Source organism: Suricata suricatta, chromosome 3 (assembly GCF_006229205.1).
Source record: "Suricata suricatta isolate VVHF042 chromosome 3, meerkat_22Aug2017_6uvM2_HiC, whole genome shotgun sequence".
Lineage (NCBI taxonomy): Eukaryota > Metazoa > Chordata > Mammalia > Carnivora > Herpestidae > Suricata > Suricata suricatta.
Genome location: NC_043702.1, coordinates 131,219,046 through 131,234,449, shown reverse-complemented (window position 1 = coordinate 131,234,449; position 15,404 = coordinate 131,219,046). Strand labels below are relative to the sequence as shown.

Here is a 15,404-nt window from a genome sequence, read left to right as displayed (position 1 = left end):
GATTGGAACACCTGGGTGACTCAGTCACTTAAGTGTCCGACTTCGGCTCAGGTCATGATCTTGCAGTTGGTGAGTTCCAGCCCCGTGTCAGGCTCTGTGCTGACAGCTTGGAGCCTGAAGCCTGCTTCAGATTCTGTGTCTCACTCTCTCTGCCCCACCCCAGCTTGTGTTCTGTTTCTCTTTCTCTCAAAAATGAATAAACTTAAAAATTTTTTTTTAATTTATGGGGTTTAAGCCATCTAGTCAGTGGTAATTTGTCATAGTGGCCTTAGCCAACTAAGACAAAGCCCCAACCTGTAAGCCAAGGCTTGAAGCTAGGCTTTCACTTTAGAAAAGTGAAGACATAATGGACCCAATGCCTTTACCAACTTATGCTACCTTGTACGTGGTGTCTCAGGATGCTGGGTACTCCCAACCCATATGAAGTGCTCAGTTAAATTGTACAAACCACCCACATATAAGTGGCTTTAGACTGTTACAAGAAAAATTGCCTGTCTCAAACGTTGGTACTGAATAAAAGGAGATAAATACTTCCACTGAGAAATCATATTCTCAAACATTTTCCTACCTTTATGGCCTAAATTCACATTACCCAAGTCCAAATATCTAGTAGTGCCCTCTAGCATCTGATGAGAAGAAACATAAATTCTCTCTGGAGGAATTCACCTTCAGCTGGCCTCAATGAAATATGAGTTTATCATGAAATATCACAAAGTACACAAGTTAATAAAGTACCAAGAATAAGCAGAAGTAACAACTAGCAGAATACAATCCAAAAAGATCTCAGATACTGGAATTAGCAGACACAGAATACAAAATATATTAAGTTTAACATGTTTTTAAAATAAAAGAAGGAATTGGAGTGGCTGGATGGCTCAGTCAGTTAAGCGTCTGACTTTGGCTCAGCTCATGATCTCACAGTTTGTGAATTCGAGCCCTGCATCAGGTTCTCTGCTCTCAGCACAAAGCCTGCTTCAGATCCTCGGTCCCCCTCTCTCTGTCCCTCCCCGGCTTGCTCGCTCCCTCAAAAGTAAATAAACATTAAAATAAAAGAAGGAATTGATAATGTGAGTAAAGAGTAAGAGATGGTTTTAAATAACTATTCAAATTAGAAAAAAAGTAAACAATTAAATAATGAAAAAGTATGACAACTAAAAATAAAACTCAATGAGTATAACAGCAGATTAAATATAACTGGGGGGAATCTGGGGCTGGGTCAGTCGGTTAAGTGTCTGACTCTTGATTTCAGCTCAGGTCATGATCTCACAGTTGGTGGGATTGAGCCCCGTGTTGGGCTTTGTGCAGAGCATGGAGCCTGGGATTCTCATGCTCCCTCTCTCTCTCTGGCCCTCCCTCTGTGTGCTCTCTTTCTTTCTCTCTCAAAATAAATAAATACATATTTAAATATAGTAAAAAAAAAAAAGATCTGTAGAAGCTTTTCAGGAAAAACTGAAAAAAATATGAAAAATATGAAAGGTTTATGGGATGAAGAAGATAGGATAAAAACAGATGATATGTATCTAATCAGATTTCTCCAAAAGAGAAGAGATAGAAAAAAGGGAGAAAAAGAGATAAGGGCTGAGAATTTTCCCAAACTGATTAAACAGCAATCTACAGATTCAGGAAAACCAACAAATGTCAAGCAGTATAAATAAATAGGAAATCCACAGTTATGACACATGTTTGTGAGACAGCAGAATGCCAATGACAAAGAAAATATATTTTTAAGTGAGAAATACATCAAACTACTTTCAAAAGAACAACAAATCTCTCAACTTCAATGATGGAAGCCAAAAGATAGTGGAATAAAATATTCAAGGTGTTGACAGAAAAATAACTACCACCCCAGAATTTCGCATGTGGTGAAATAACTTTTCTGAACAAAGATGAGGTAAAGACATTTTCTGATAAACAAAATCTAAGAAAGAATGAACCCAAACTAAAGGAACCTCTACAGGATATAGTTGAGGAAGAAAGAAAATGCTTCTAGATGGAAGGTCTAAGAGGCAAGAAGAAATTGTGAGCAAAAACAGTGTAAAGTGTATGAAACAGCAATAATAATATATTGGAAGGTCAAAATAAAAAGATATCATTAAAATTCAGCAATAGTCTATAAGTAGTGTGTGTAGGGGGTATGTTACAAGAGTTAGTGCTGTAAGTTAACTGCATTATTTTGAGAGAAAGTTAAGGATGTTGATTAATTTTTGAGATATTAAGTTATGCAGACTAATGAAACAAATAGAATATACATATTTTTATTGCACAGTGATAATCTGAAAGAAAGTAAGAATGTAGAGAAAAAACAGAAAAAAATGATATATACAGAAAACACAAAATAAGACAGATTTAAAACCAAAAGTATGAGTAATTAGAGTAGATATAAGCAACCTAAATGCTCCATTTAAGAAACTGTCAGATGTTGTTATTAAATGGATATTCTGTGCAAGCCCTGAAAAAAAAGAAAATTAGTGTTGCTACATTAATATCAAACAACCTAGACTTGAAGGCAAATAGGATTAATGGAGATAAAATGGGTCATTTCATAATGATAAATGATTCAATTCACAGGAAGATAAAACAAATTTTAAACAAATATCCATCTAGTAACATGTATATGTTAGAAAATATGTAACAAAATATAATCCAACAATGAATAGAAGTGAAAAAAATCTACCGTGATAGTCCATGATAGTGGCAGATTTTAACATACCCCTCTTTAGTAACTGATAAATGTAACATAGTAAAAAACAATCAATCAGTAAAAAAATAAAGGACTGGAATGACACAATGATACACATAAGACAACAGACACATACAACTGTAAAATGTATAGAAGTACCCATGGAGCTTTTTAGGCTGTGGGCCCCCTCCCCCAGAATACCACATACAGGCCATAAAGCAAGGTGCAACCAGTTTTAAAGAAGTATCAGGCAGACTATATTTTTAAAGCTAGAAAACGGTAATAAGGAGTTCCTGGGGGGGCTCAGCCGATTAAGTGTCCAACTCTTAATTTCAGCTCAGGTCATGATCTCACAGTGTATAAGACTGAGCTCTGCATCAGGCTTTGAGCTGAAAGCACAGGGCCTGCTTAGGATACTCTCTCTCCCTCTCTCTCTGCCCCTTCCCTGCTCATATATGCTCTCTCTTCCAAAAATAAACTTAAAAAAAACAATAATAAATGTACAATATATATTTGGAAATTAAGAAACACAATTCTAAGTGACTCAGAAGTTAAAGAAAAAATAATATTCCGGGGTGCCCAGTTAAGCGTCCAACTTCGGCTCAGGTCATGAACTCACAGTTCGTGGGTTCGAGCCCTGCATTGGGCTCTGTGCTGACAGCTAGCTCAGTCCCTGGAGCCTGTCTTCGGATTTTGTGTCTCCCTCTCTCTCTAACTCTCCCCTGCTCATGCTCTCTCTCTCTCTCTCTCTCTCTCTCTCTCTCTCTCTCTCTCTCAAAAATAAATAAGAAAAAAACATTTAAAAGATATTTAACTGACTGAGTCACCCAAAGAATGAAATATGGCCATTTGTAGCAAAGTGGATGGACCTCGAGGGTGTCATGCTAAGCGAAGTAAGTCAGGCAGAGAACGATAGATACCATATGTTTGCATTCATAGGTCTAACAGGAGAGACCTGGCAGAGGACCATGGGGAGAAGAAGGGGGAAAGAGAGCGGGGAAGAGTGAGAGACACAGATCAAGGGAGACTACTGAATACTGAAAAGGAACCATGGACTGAAAGGGGAGGAGGAGGGAGGGAGGGGGGTGATGGTCATGGTGGGGGGCACTTGTGGGGAGAAGCACTGGGTGTTATATGGAAACCAATTTGACAATAAACTATTATAAAAAAGAAAAAAAGATATTTAAATCTGATAGTGAAAAACGAGAAACACTGCAAAAATGATAATGAAATATACTGCACATCCAAACTTATAGATTAAGCTAAAACAATATGTAAAGGGAAATTCAAAGCATTTATACTTATATTAGCACAGAAGAAAGGATGATGATTAGTGAGTATATTAGTTTTTCTATTGCTATAAATACAAAGCTAACGACCTTAAACAGTGGTACATATTCATGCTTTCTCATAATTTTTGTGGGTCAGGAACTCCACTGCTGAGTGGTCCTGGCTTGAGTTGTTTCATGAGGTTGCAGTCACATTGCTGGCCAAAGCTACAATCAGCTGAAGGCTTGACTACAACAGAAGAATCCACTTCCAAGGAAATTTTACTCAACACGCCACCATGTTGAGGCTGGCTGTTGGCAAGAGGCCTCGGGTTTTCTCCACGTGGCCCTCCACAAAGGGCTGCTTTGTGTTCTCACTAGATGTGGCCAGCTTCTCCCAAGCAAGTGATCCAAGAGAGAGAAAGCTGGGCAGAAGCTATTCTTTTTGTGACCTATTCTTGAAACTCAACATACTACTTCTTCCACCTTCTATTTGTGAGTCACTAAGTCTGGCCCACATTCAAGAGAAGGAAAATTAGGTTTCATTTTTTCTAGAAAAAGGTGTCAAAGAATTTGAAAGCATTTTAAGACAATCACAATGAGCTAAGTATCTACCTGAAGAGATGAATGGGGAACAACCAGCAAAACAATGCCCAAGGAAATAGAAGAAAGACAATTAGAAAGATAACATCAGAAATTCACCCAACAGAAAACAAATATGCGATTGTCTGCAAAATCCAAACTTGCTTTTTTTGAAAAAGTTGACAAAATTGACCAATTTCTAGTAAAACTGACCAAAAAAAAAAAGAGAAGAGATACAGATAGACAATATTAGAAATAAAAAAGGAACAACTACATGGGGTGCCTGGGTGGCTCAATTGGTTAAACATCCAACTCTTGATTTTGGCTCAGGTCATGATCCCACAATTCATGAAATCAAGCCTCACATGCTGATAGCACAGAGGCTGCTTGGGATTCTCGCTCTCCCTCTCTCTGCCTCTTCCCACTGTGCACCTTTCTCTCTCTCTCTCTCTCTCCCTCAAAATGAATAAATAAATAAACTTAAAAAAAAGAGAGTAACCTTGATGGCAAAATGTCATGGCAAAATTACAGGCCAAATACACTCAACACAGATGTGAGCATTCTGAGATAGCAGCAAATCAAATTCAAATTACATGTCTATAAACCAGCAACAAACAGAAAGTGTTCACAGCAGCACTGTTAGTAATAAATAATGGAAACAAACCCAAATGCCCATCTAAAATGGATATTAGAAATTATAGTATATTAAGACAATTAATACAAAATATTTTACAATGAAAATCAATGAAATACAGCCATAAGCAAAAACATGAGTGAATCAATGGAGTAAAATATTGAAAAAGGAAGTCATGAAAGAAGGCGTGTAATAAAATTCCACAAGACAAAGTATAAAAACATGCAGAATTATTAAATATATATAATAAAGCTATGAAGAAAAGCAAAATGCGAAATCTGGGATGGTGATCTTTCAAAGGGAAAAGTAGGTAATAGAATGAGGAAGAGGCACATGAGAAATAACAGAGGTGATAGTAATGTTCTTTAAACCTTCTGCATACTTCATAAGCATTCTTTTACAGCTTGTCAATGTTTAATTTAAAAAAAAGTCTTCAGGGGTGCCTGGGTGGCTCAGATGGTTGGGTGTCTGACTTCAGCTCAGGTCACGATCTCTCAGTCTGTAAGTTCAAGTCTCACGTTGGGCTCTGTGGTGACAGTTCAGAGCCTGGAGCCTGCTTCAGATTCTGTGTCTCCCTCTTTCTCTGTGCCTCCCCTGCTTATACTCTGTCTCTCTCTCAAAAATAAAATAAAAACATTTAAAAAAAACACAACCTCCAAACAACTAACAGAATGAACAACAGACAGCTCCCTGGATGGTTCCCTTCCATCTTACATGCTCTAAGTTTGTTCACAGTATGGGAAGGAGGACAGTGGCTCTCCATCCCATGACCATAGGTGAGGCTTTGCTCCAAGCCCTCCTGCATGTTGATTTTAAAAAGACAGCTAGGAACATATGCCAAATGGAGTTCTTTCATAATGTTGATTACACAGCCACATATTAAAACAGCCATCTCATTTTCTGTATCATTTCCATCTTACCATATTCCACCCAAAAGTTAAAAAAACAAACACAAAAACCCTTGAAAGTTAGTCAGGCTTTGCCAAAATCAGTCATAATAACATCAAAAACTGTCCAGTTATTTTGGAATGTACCCAGTCCAAATAACACAGACAAATAACTTTGCTTGAATTAACTTCAACTCTCTGCTTGTTTAATCTTTTTTATTATTGCTCCAATTCGTCACCCTTAACTACCACCACAACACAACTTTTAGATCCTCAGACCAAAATAACTACTTGGTTCATTAGAAGTAGGAAGGTAGGGAGGGCACCTGGGTGGCACAGTCGATTGAGTGCCCAGCTCTTGGTTTCTGCTCTGGTCATGATCTCACACCTTCATGGGATCAAGCCCTGCATCAGGCTCTGCGATGACAGTGCTTTGGGATTCTCCCTCTCTCACTCTTGCTCTGCCCTTCCCCACTTGTGCTGTCTCTGTGTCTCTCTCAAATAAATAAACTTAAAAAAAAAAAGTAGGAATGGGGTGGTGGGGTGAACAGCAAGAATCAGTGGTTTCACTGAAGTGACAACATGTGCTGGACAGGCCGAAAGAAGTATTCAGCAGCAGTTCCATGGCAACACAGCTTTAGGCAACAGATAAACAGAAGACGATATACAGTAGGTACCACCAGTGGTGATAAACGCTAAATGGCTGAGAGAAAACACTTCTGTTGATTCTAGTCTCTGACGGAAACCTATTCTTTCAGTATCAATTCTTAGACTGTTTTGAGAGATCTGAGTAATTTAAGTGTTTCCATAAGTATAAATAACATGAATGAAACAGGTTTAGATCTATCATTTTGGCTTTTTACTTTAGCTTTATTCAGGTGCAAAATTGACATATAAAATGATAAGATATCTAAAATGTACATCTTTGTAACTATATATATACTACATATACGTATATGTGCAGTAGCGGAAAGATTCCCTGTATCTAGTTAATTAACACGTTTATCATTTCATGTATTTATCTTAGGGCATGCGGGGGGAAGGTTAGAACATTTGAAATTCTACTCTTTTAGCAAATTTCAATTACATGAAAAAGCACTACCAACTACAGTCATCGTGTTTGACATTAGATCCTTAGACCTTGCTCACCTTACAGCTAAAAGTTGGCACCCTTTTACCAACCTCTCCCTATTCCCCCACCCCACAGTCCTTGCAACCACTTTTCTACTCTGTTTCTGTGAGTTCTACATTTTTCTTTCTTTCTTTCTTTCTTTTTTTTTAGATTCTACATATAAGTGATACCATGCGGTATTTGTCTTTCTCTGTCTGGCTTATTTTAGATGTATTATTTTTAGACTATTCCCACTCATGTCCTCACAAGCAGCATAATCTTCCTTTACAAATCAATTTTTACTTAAATTGCATAAAACCATATATAGTTTGCATTTTACCATACACAAAAGTTACCCAGTAAACAAGCTACATTACCAAATATTTTACCTTCCAAGCATATCGAAACTAAAAGATACAGTTATGTTTAGCAGGTAGACAATATACTGAGTTAAATTCAGATAGAACTACTTATCAAGAAACCAGACATACCCCAGGTTTGGGTCATGCAAATGTTATCACAAAAGTAGTCTGATTTAATAGTTTTGTGTTTTAAGTGACCAAGAGATGAAGGAGTCTTCTAAAAAGTAATGCCTAAAAGACAATAGATGTCAATGACAAGGTGTCAGAAAACTTAGTCCATTACCACTAACCGGCTGTGACCTTGGGCAAGTGAGTCACTATTTGAGCCTTATCATAAATGAACCCTGAGAGGTTGGAATAGGTGACCACTAAGGTCCCTTCCAAAGTCAGCTCTGTATAAACAATAAGCAAGGGTCAGAAAGGGGGAAGTGATAACTCCTTTAGAGAAAATGGCATATTCACAAAGGGACAGAAAGAAATACTTGTAATCTGTGGAGCATTAACTGTGTGAGTTAGAGCACAGAAAACTAAAACCAAGGAGAGAAGATCATCTCCAAGCAGGGAGAATATTTGTGAAGAATTTTCTTTGGGACAGTCCCATGAAAACTGGAAACTGATATCTAGTTACTTATTAAACAGTAACTTAGCAAGCATTTTCCTTTATGATGCATATGGGTTTCTATGCATTGCAACAAAAGCATACTGCAGAATACTTTTTATAAGTAAAAGCATGCAATGAGATGTGTATTAAAATTGTACTTATATTTATGTATGTCCACTCAAACATTCATTTGTCCAGAAGAGCCCACCCATAGTTAGAATTTTCTGACTCCTAGATAGGTGTGTCTGTAAATATAAGTATGTGCCTCAAATTCATAAGTATGTTTTCATATATAACAACATAAAATGTATTGTATAGTTTCAGTTAAAACTGATTGATGCCCACATCAGACACTTAGTCCCTCAAGTAATGAACTTGTTTCACAGGTGATAGTAGGTTGTGGAGATACTGCTCCAAGGAGAAGTTCGTGAAAACAGATCTGAGATCCACTGATGAGCAGCGGAGAGCATGAAACGTCACGTTCACATAAACACACCAACAAGGGTTTGTGCTATCTGCTTCACTCATAAGATCCTTTTCTGTTTTAAAATTCAGTTTAATTCAGCAACATTTATTGAACACTGAAAATGTGCAAGTGTCAAAACCAAATCTAATACAGGTGTTTGATTTGACATGAGATTTCTGGAAAGAGAGCTCAGAGCAGTCAATCCTGACAGCAACCAATTCTAAAGTTTAATCACCGTGACAGCTTCACATTCAGCCTGACTCACTCCGTTTCTGGCACCCTAGGAAGTCACAATTGTCATTAAGTGATTGAACAGTCTAATTTGAAACAGAAGTTTGCAGGGCATCTTTATATGAATCTGTTCTTTTCTCCAAAATCCTTTGGGCTCTTCTTTTACACTATGTTTTCAACCCATGTGTCCTCCTGCTTCCCAGATACTTTACTGCCCCCTCTTCCTTAGTGTTCACGACGGTGAGGACGCCAGCGTCTGGTGGCAATCCTGGCTGTGCTTCACATTAGCACAGTACCGTCGAACACAACGTTGCCAGCAATCCCCCTCCTTTCCAGAATCACCGTTCGTCCAGTGATGGTGGCCTTCTAACATTGCCTCTTTTTTTCCTCAATCCTTTTAGGTTTTGTACTGACAAATTCCTTCACTCACTCATGCCAGTGTGTTTTTTAAATAGGCCAAGCCACATTTACAATTATCATCTCTAAAATTGCACTTCAATTCTGAAATCAGCTTTAGAGTAAGTTATTAATTCATTAATGTCCTTGAGCCATTTTATGAAGCACAAGATACTTGTTTGAGCACTGCAGGGGGATACAAGGGTGACACACGATTACCACCCTTGAGGGACTTGAAATAGAGGAAGAGAAATAGGACAAGGAGATGTGAAAATGAACAGTGTGAGGCAGACTGTGGAGAGTTTCCAATCAGTGGGACGGGTGCCAGGTGCCAGAGCAGTTTACCTTGGAGTCGTCATGGCAGGGGTCAGACTGAAGCTGGTTCTCAAAGGAGCAAGGAATAGGGGGAAAAGAGGGGTGGGTGTTTGAGGTGTATGCAAAGCCAAAGGTTTCCAAGTAACACTCCAATTCCAAGAAGGCGGAAGGAGTAAAGCATCAAGATTGCGAGAGAGGTAGTTTATGCCTGAGAATACAGTAAATCAGGCCCAGCCAGTCACCTTGGCATGAAATGTCTCACCTTTGTGACAATGGCAGTGCCCACTGAAGGATTTTAATAAAAAATTGTGCTTACAGGTGATTTATCTGACTATTACCTGTAGAAGGAAGTGGCAGTAATTGGAAAAAATAAGATCAAGCAAAAGCCTCTGGGAATGTTTTTTTATATGAGTCCCAAAGCAGGTTGGTGGCAGTGAACTTGAAATAAAATATAGAACAGACACTGGCAATTAAGTAGGTGTCTGTATGAAGAGGGTGAGTCAGCCTAAATGAGTCACTGAATTTCACAAAGAGTTCATATTCCTGATGAGTATGCTGCCTACAGGTTGAATAGTAAAATCATAGATCCATGTAGTGACTGAATAAAAGCCTGACCCATTTTACTTAATGTTTACAGGTTTTACATGCAAACATCTTTAAGCTGTATCAACACACATGCTCCATGCTTTTTCACACGTGAGAGTATTTGTAACTACCAAAGGATCGTGGATCACGATATTACAGAGCCTTTACCAGGCACCAGACCCTTGGACAGCTGCTGGGAATGGGAATACATAGAAAAAAAACCAGTCTCCCTTTGAGGGGCAGGCAAACTGTAGCCTGGCTACAAAGCCAGCCACAGCTTCAGTGATGGCAGGCTGCTGATTTCCCCAGATCGCCCCGTCTCCAGCCCTGTCCAAGTGTCTGGTGAGGAGACTTCCTTACCTGGATGTTCATGGACTTCTCCAACTCAACATCTACGACACTGACCACACGATACCTCCTTCCCTTGGAACCTGCTCCTCCCTGGGCAAGGCTCCTGCCTCTGAGAACCGCAGCAGCTAGGACTCCTCCCGGTGCCTCACTCTCCACACTATCTAACCTCAAATTCCGTTCATTCCACTTCCTGGATATCTCTCTTAATCCAGCTGCCTCTCACTATCTCCATTATCAGCTCTCTGCTGCAGGCTACCCCTGTCCGTTGCCTGCAAATGCTTCCTAAGTGGCCTCCTGGCATCGCAGCCTGTGACTCCCCATCCTCTGCCCACACAGCAGCCAGTGTGACCTTTCCAAAATGAATATATGACTGAGTCGCTTATCTACTTGAAACCCTTTAATAGTTTCCTTTAGCCGTTAGAATAAAGTGCAAATCCCTTAATATCCATTGCAAAGCCTTTAATAGCCTGGATCCTGCCCATCTTTCCATTCCCACATGGATCCTCTCTCCTCTCTGAGCACCAGACACACAAAGTTCTTTCACTTTCTCTAATGATCCATGCTCTGACTCTCTTCCTGACCCTTACCCTTCACACACATACTATTCCTCCTGGCAGAAACACCTTTTCTCCATCCTGCAAATTCCTATGCCCAGGAATCATTATCCTGAGCTGAAAAGACAGACTTGCACTGATAATGATCATTATTCCATACTGTACATGTACAACTCTATACTTGTTAAAAGAGTTTTAACTATATCCCTGTAACTACAATGACCAGATTTTTCAAACTAAAGTTCTAAAGACTAGGACTAATTTTGGACAAAGGACTGTGTCAGAATACCTTAGCTGTATATAAGTCCCTTTTATGGCAGGGGACATTTAGAACCCTGACCTTCCCTTACTGGGGACAAGGGATTGCAGTGTGATTCCAAAAGGACAGAGAACAGAAGTTGCTCTAGGCACATATTATGCAATGGGTTTGATATTTAGGGCAGTGTGTTGGAGTGGGATGTTCTGCTAAAGAATAATCTTGTGAAATTTTTTTATGCCTGCTCAATGAAGAGGTGCCAAAAACAAAACAAAACAAAACAACACACACACACACACACACACACACACACTTTTATGTACCTTAGGAGTATAAATAATCTTTGAGGAGCCCAGAAGCAGCTCCTTCTCTGGAAGGAAGAAGAAACAGAGAGCCCTCTGCTTGCCCTAACCTACTCCAGGACATAGCTTTATTGTCCAAGAACGGGTGTTGAGAGTAAATTTTCTAGACAAATCAGGCCCTTTGTCGAGATTAAATGGGAAACACCTCCACCCGATAAGGAGGAGTAGGAGAAGTGGTTCTAGATTCAGAATGAATGCACAAGGACCCCTGGACCAGTGTGGACCCTGAATTCCTGGGGCAAGCGTCTAGGTTGTGTGGGATTCGAGCACCAAGGGAGGTGTCCTAGGAACCCCCAGGGGCAGACATCTTTGGTGAAACTTACCACAAAGGCAATGAAATGATCTTCCCTCAAAGATTACCTGAGGGTATTATGCTGAGTGAAATGTGTTAGACAGAGAAAGACAAATACTGTATGATCTCATTTACATTTGGAATCTAAAACAAACAAACAAACAAAAAAAAACAAGTCCACGTCATAGAAACAGGTGTTATATTGGTGGCTGTCAGAGACAGGAGGTGGAGGGAAGGGAACTGGGCGAAGGTGGTCAAACAAAGGTATAAACTTCCAATTATAAAATAAATAAATTATGGGATGTAATGTATAGTGTAGTGACTATAGTTAACAATACTGTAATATATATTTGAAAGTCACTAAGAGAGTAGATCTTGAAAGTTCTCATCACAAGGAAAAGAATTGTAATTCTGTGAGGCAATGGGTATTAATTTATTGTGGTGATCATTGTACAATATATACATACATATATTATATTGGACTAATACCACGTTTCAATAAAAATGCAGAGGAAAAAAAGAGGGGCACCTGGGTGGCTCAGTTGGTTGAGCATCCAACTCTTAATTTCAGCTCAGGTCATGATCTCACAGTTTGTGAGTTTGAGCCCCATGTCGGACTCCACTCTAACGGCATGGAGCCCCCTCGGGATTCTCTCTCTTTCTACCCCTGTCTCTCTCTCTCTTAAAATAAATACATAAACTTTTTTCAAAAAAGAAAGGAGAAGAATAAAAGATCCCCGAGGACTTGTGAGTGGACAAAATTAATGATGGCCCAGCATCCACTGCTAGAATATCTCAGACCTAGTTCTCAACAGAGGGATGTTGTGGCCCGACAGCCAGCGGATCAGTGGCAGCAGGTTGACAGCCCTACTCTATTTGCCAGAAAGTGGAAATCAGCAGCCTCCCCGTAGTCCCCTCAGGGTTTTTGGCCCCCAACATAGCCCTAATTTTGTATCTATTTCTAGACTCTTCTGGTAATTATGGAAAAAAATAATGGTCCACTGTTCGTGAACCTCTTACGGGTTTACTCAAGATCATTCAGTGAATAACAGGTAGAGGTGGAAACAACAGAAGTGAGTCAGTAAAGATGGGTGGTACATTGTGCAGTCAAAAATGCAGAAAGGCAAGTGAGAAGGGAAAGACCCAGGAGCTCACTGGCCCATGGCAAACAAGGACTGTTCCCTACAATGTTCTGATGGTTTCTGGTCCTGCCTGGAGCTACTGGAAGTTCTGCCACACCACAGCCAGTCTGCATAAAGTGCAGTGAGGGAAAGTTGTTTCTGGACAGAGGAATGTGACATAAAATGAGAGCAAGTGACTAGACCTCATTATCTCAGTGCCTTTGATAACACTGGAGAGCCGAGTTGGATTTTGAATTGACTGAAATCTTCCATAAATGGAATCTGAATGCAGGCTAGATCACATCCAAAAACTCTCCAGGGAATTTCCTATTATGTACATGGAAGGGGGAATGAAGCAAACCCCATCTGGCAAGGGAGAGAGCATTCTCTGCTTCATGAAACTTCATGGTTCTCGTGGTTAGTGCCAACGGCATGTTCATACTAGACCAAGGCCCTGCATACAGAGGTGTGAGTATATTGAAAAATGAGCTAGATGGAACGGGCATTGCCAGGCAATTCTTTGTCTCTAAAACATCAAAACCACAAGGCAAGATATTAATAAGGGTATCATTTTTATAAAGTCCCTAACCAGGTATGAGCCAACATTGTGGCCAATGTTACTCAGAGTTGCTATAGCAAAATAGAGTGACATTATTTTTTCCCATAGCTTCCTATCGATACACAAACTAAAATCAAGAACAGACCAACACACATTGCTAGTGACATTTGCTCTTGGGGCTGACATTCTCAGGGAAACCTCAGAACTCTAAAGAAAATATACAATGACATTGGCCTTATTAGGAAATAAAGGCACTGATGGATAAGGTGACTCAATTCAAACGTCACCTGCTCAAAGAGACCTCCTCTGACAAGCCTAACGTACTGAACTCCATTCTTCACTGTGCAGTAACGCTCCATTACTCTGCAGCACATTGTCGAGTTGTCTTGTGAATCTGTGCTCCTGTGGTCCTTCTTTTCTGTTTGAATACAGACCCAGAGAGAGGAGCTCTGCACAGTCCATGACTCTGTTCCTGATACCTATCGAGGCTGGCACAGAGTACATCCTCCATGATATTTGACTAGCTGCCTTTCCAGCGGCCAAAGAACAAAGAGCTTAATTATTCTAACCTAAGACTTGGTGGAGTCCAGAAAACCCAGCGTTCACATCAATTCATCAAAAACATCCCACAGTGCAATGAAAAGTCTTTTTTCATTATACATGTGATACTAATTAAATCCATACCCAGAGCAAAGTGAAGCAACACCACTCCAGGTATGGCCCCGGACCAGCACCGTCAGCACCGCTGGGGAGTTTGTTAGAAAAGCGAAATCAGGCCTCCAGCACAGATCCAGTGGATGAGAGTATCTGAGGGTGGGGCCCCCAAATCTGTGCTCAGTAAGTTCTCCAAGTGATTTTGTGTACCACAAAGTTTTGAGCAAGTTACTCAGACAGAAAGGGGAGAAAGCACAAAGAATGGCATACGGACTGAGTTTGCCAGCAACAGCTGGCACATCCTTGCTGTCATTTCAGCAAGAAACTTCACAAAAAAGGAAGAGGATGAATTATGCACAAAATTATATGGATAAGTTCGGCTCACACGTGCCCCACATTCTGTTTCACAGACGCTTCCCAGACCTGACTCAAGAACCAGCAAAGTGAGGGGCGCTCCTGGGCACCCAACTCCTACTTCGCTTGACTTCCCCTCCTTCCCGGGGCCAGCACTCTCGGTGGATCTTTCTAGGAATCGGTCTAACAGGCGACTGAGCAGGCCCCCTGAGAAAAAGCAGCGTGTCATACCGTGATTGAGATGTCTGATGCAGTCACTCAGGAGAGCGCTGAACTTCTTCTGCTCAGCGGCCTCGTGGAAGCAGAAGTAGCCGTGTCTGAGGAACGGCTGCCACAGGTACACGGGGAACTCCTTGGGCATGACCACCAGGGGCTGAGCGAGCTCCTTCTCACTGGATGCTAAAGAAATATTGAAAACACAAAGACATTTTAAAACGTGTTATCTTTTGTTTAAAATCCTTACTTCAGGCGAGGGCCTCAGTCTTGGTCTGAGTCTTGGCTTCAGTTCAGGTCATGATCTCATGGTTTGTGGGTTTGAGCCCTGCGTTGGGTTCCGCAGCTGGCAGCCTGGGACCTGCTTGGGATTCTCTCCCCCTCTCTCTCTGCCCCTCCCCACCTTGCGCATGCGCGCTCTCTCTCTAGTTAAATAAATAAATTTTAAAATACTTGTGTCAGCCTGTGAGGGAAACCCTTTGGGGCAGGCCATGGAACAGAAACACGAAGCAGATGTCTTCACAGGACGGTGGAAAATGGCAGTTCAGGCTCCTCTCACTCCATCTACCA

At 40.5% G+C, this 15,404-nt stretch overlaps 1 protein-coding gene across 1 annotated transcript in view; it reads right to left on the bottom strand.

The window, feature by feature from the left end:
• Positions 1–15,404, bottom strand: part of NIBAN1 (niban apoptosis regulator 1) — a 147,231-nt gene that overhangs the window by 56,995 nt on the left and 74,832 nt on the right. Inside the window, exon 5 of the mRNA XM_029935199.1 lies at positions 14,853–15,020. Within this exon, the coding sequence (XP_029791059.1) occupies positions 14,853–15,020 (168 nt within the window). The remainder of the gene's footprint in view (positions 1–14,852; positions 15,021–15,404) is intronic.